The sequence below is a fragment of the Fulmarus glacialis genome, unplaced genomic scaffold (genome assembly GCF_000690835.1).
Source record: "Fulmarus glacialis isolate BGI_N327 unplaced genomic scaffold, ASM69083v1 scaffold25586, whole genome shotgun sequence".
Lineage (NCBI taxonomy): Eukaryota > Metazoa > Chordata > Aves > Procellariiformes > Procellariidae > Fulmarus > Fulmarus glacialis.
This window is the reverse complement of record NW_009220403.1, coordinates 1-2,728: the sequence shown is the minus strand read 5'-3', so window position 1 is coordinate 2,728 and position 2,728 is coordinate 1. Positions and strand designations below refer to the sequence as shown.

General features: G+C 39.8%; 1 protein-coding gene across 1 annotated transcript; it reads right to left on the bottom strand.

The window, feature by feature from the left end:
• Nucleotides 1-290: 290 nt before the first annotated feature.
• CKS2 (CDC28 protein kinase regulatory subunit 2) lies at nt 291-1,682 on the bottom strand (the record flags this gene model as incomplete). The annotated part of the gene is made up of 2 exons (XM_009580753.1): nt 291-343; nt 1,555-1,682. Coding segments are annotated over 2 exons (181 nt in total), but the record flags the coding sequence as incomplete, so codon positions are not given.
• Between the last annotated feature and the right edge of the window lie 1,046 nt (nt 1,683-2,728).

The following is a 2,728-nucleotide window of genomic DNA, read 5'->3' as shown; positions in this document are numbered from 1 at the left end:
CAAGTGATAATCTAGTCAGAACATGCAGTACGTAAACTTTAATAAAATTCATTGAAAAGTCAGATAGGCACTTACATTAACAGTAAAGAAGACAACTTCATCACTCTTTGAACACCATAGCAGCCTACTTGGAATTGCATTTGACTGAGCTTTGTTGCTGTGAATAATACAGCTCATGCACAGGTATGGATGTATGTTTTGTACATTTTAAAGTATTCACTGAATACTACCAACATATATACACTCATATACATAGTTCCAGAAGATTTAGAAGATTTATAGACAATGATTCATTTCTGCTCATCCTTTGGAAGAGGTCGTCTGAAGAGAAGAATATGTGGTTCTGTGGAAATAAAATTGAACAAAGTGTCAGTCTGTGACCTAAGTCTTGACAACAGGGATTTCTTCCATTTAAGAAGTCTTAAACAATAGTTGAAGCTTGCTGTCACATAACAAACAGATTAAGAAGTCCACAAATACGGTCCCGTGTGTAGTATTTACAGAACAACTTTGCAGTAACCTTACAACAGTCAAACAGGTGCTTTTGAAAGTTTAATACCAAATGTTGGCAGTACCATAAACTTAAGATACTTACAGGAAGCAAATACTGGGAAAAAAGTGGTTTTAGTTAGAATTGGTACTAAACCCGCCTCTCTACAGTGGGCTTTTTGATAAGCTTTGTTACTGTAACTTAGACTAACAAACTGCTGATGCTGTCCTTGTTAGTACATAGTGTCAAGCATCAACAAAAGCCACTTTAGTTAATACAGCCAGCTTATGTTATTATTGATCTTATTTAATTGTAAGTAATTCCTCCAAAAAAGCCCAAACATGCCCAGGGCAAGGAAACAGTGGAAGGTTATGCTAATTTCTTCACCTGGTTCTTCAGAAACTTGGAACTCCATGCTGCTGCAATTCATCTATCACCAGTTACTTTTTAGTCAGGCTTGTCAATGGTAAGTTATCTTGAATGGCTGTTTTCAGTACATCCTAGTTGGCAGAGTTTTAGGGCTTCACACCCCATTAATTGCTGTTTTTAGTAGGCCATATAACTAGAGTTCAAACTATATGTAGAATTTCCAGAGCATTAATACAGGACCTTGTACACGTGAGCATCTATGAAGTTTTTGTACAAAAAGTAGGTGTGTCAGCTTTACGATTTGAAGATATGCTGCTACATAAAGTTTGGTTCAGTCACTGAGATACTAACATTATCCAAGAGCTCACAAGAAGCCTATTTCTATAGGCACAGGTAGGAACAGTTTCCAGTCTGGCATGTTTTAGTGGCTACTGATAGACCACACATACCGAGGACAAGGCTAGCATTTTGCAGTTCTGGGAGCAAGATGTGAAGGTTTAAAATAAAGGCTGTTATGTTGCCTTTGTTGACAAATGGCTAAAATAGCAAGGAGATAAAGAGGAGTCTAAACATTCAGTAGCGAATTCCAGCTGGATTGCACAGCAGGAGCAATTATGCACTACACACTTCAGTTGAGCAGCAGGCAGCTGATATTTTAGACTCTTTTGTTCATCTAACTGTTCAGATGTGCTTACCTGGCTCATGGATCATATAGTGAACCCAGCCAAGACTTTGCTGAACACCAAGTCGTCTCCACTCCTCTTCAGACATTAGATGGGATTTTGGCACTTGTTTTGAAAGTTCTCTTGGCAGCATCACATGTCTGTAGAGGTTTAATTATTAAAGACACACAACATACATGCCTGTGTACACTAGAAAACTTACGCAGATCTACACTGAAAGACAGCAAGTTCAGTTATGAATACCAGCATTCCCTATAAGGAAGCCTAGGGTGCTGACCGATACCACTAGTTTCATTATGAAGCATCTGACCCAGAAACCAGTTTTAAATCCACTTTGTCTACTAAACATTACATCTGTAATGCAACTCTATATTGAAACAGTCAGCCTACCTCCTGGAAGAGATTAATTCCCCTGCATGCTCTAATCATGCTACTTGTAAGAAGTTTGTATAGAAGTATGTGTTCTTGGCAATTAGCCATCATATCAGCTATTTGAAAAATAAGGACTTTGGACTTCTAGAGTGATTGATAAAGTCACCCTTGTTGGTATTTTGTAACCAACAATATATTTTCCAGACTACAGTACTGTTTAGAAGGTTTAGAAAGTCAGAACACTACCACCATTTAAGAGCCTGATCTGTCAGCTGAGGAGAAACATACAGCCTGCTCTCCACATTTGCAAGTTCCTTTATCACTTAATAGAAAGCAAAGCACTCAATCTTGTTTTTGAGATCGTAAGGTTCAGCTGGTAAAAGGGACACTTAGATCTCTACACAGAGGAAAAAAAGCCTGATTCATAGTAATGCTTTCAAGTAAGCCCAGAGGACTGAACTTGAACAGTATCAGTTATATGTATCAGAACTGACTGGTGCTATAGCATAGCTTTGAAAACTAGCAGAGAGAGCACTGTCTTGAAGGCTTTACAAACGACATTTATTAGTACTATGTTTTGAGGTGGCCTTATGAACTGCCTTCAAAGCTGATGCGTTAATCACAATGCTTACTTCATCCACATTCGGAGCTCGAATTGAGACAGTACGAGACGTCACCGAGCTGTATAGAGCATGTGGAACACAAGGGTTTGAGTTCCCTGCTTCAGCTTCTTACGGCACCTAAGCGGGTGAGGCGGCAGGGCCCGAGGCAGCCCGGACGGCCCAGGCCCTCCTCCCCCGGGAGAGGCGCCACC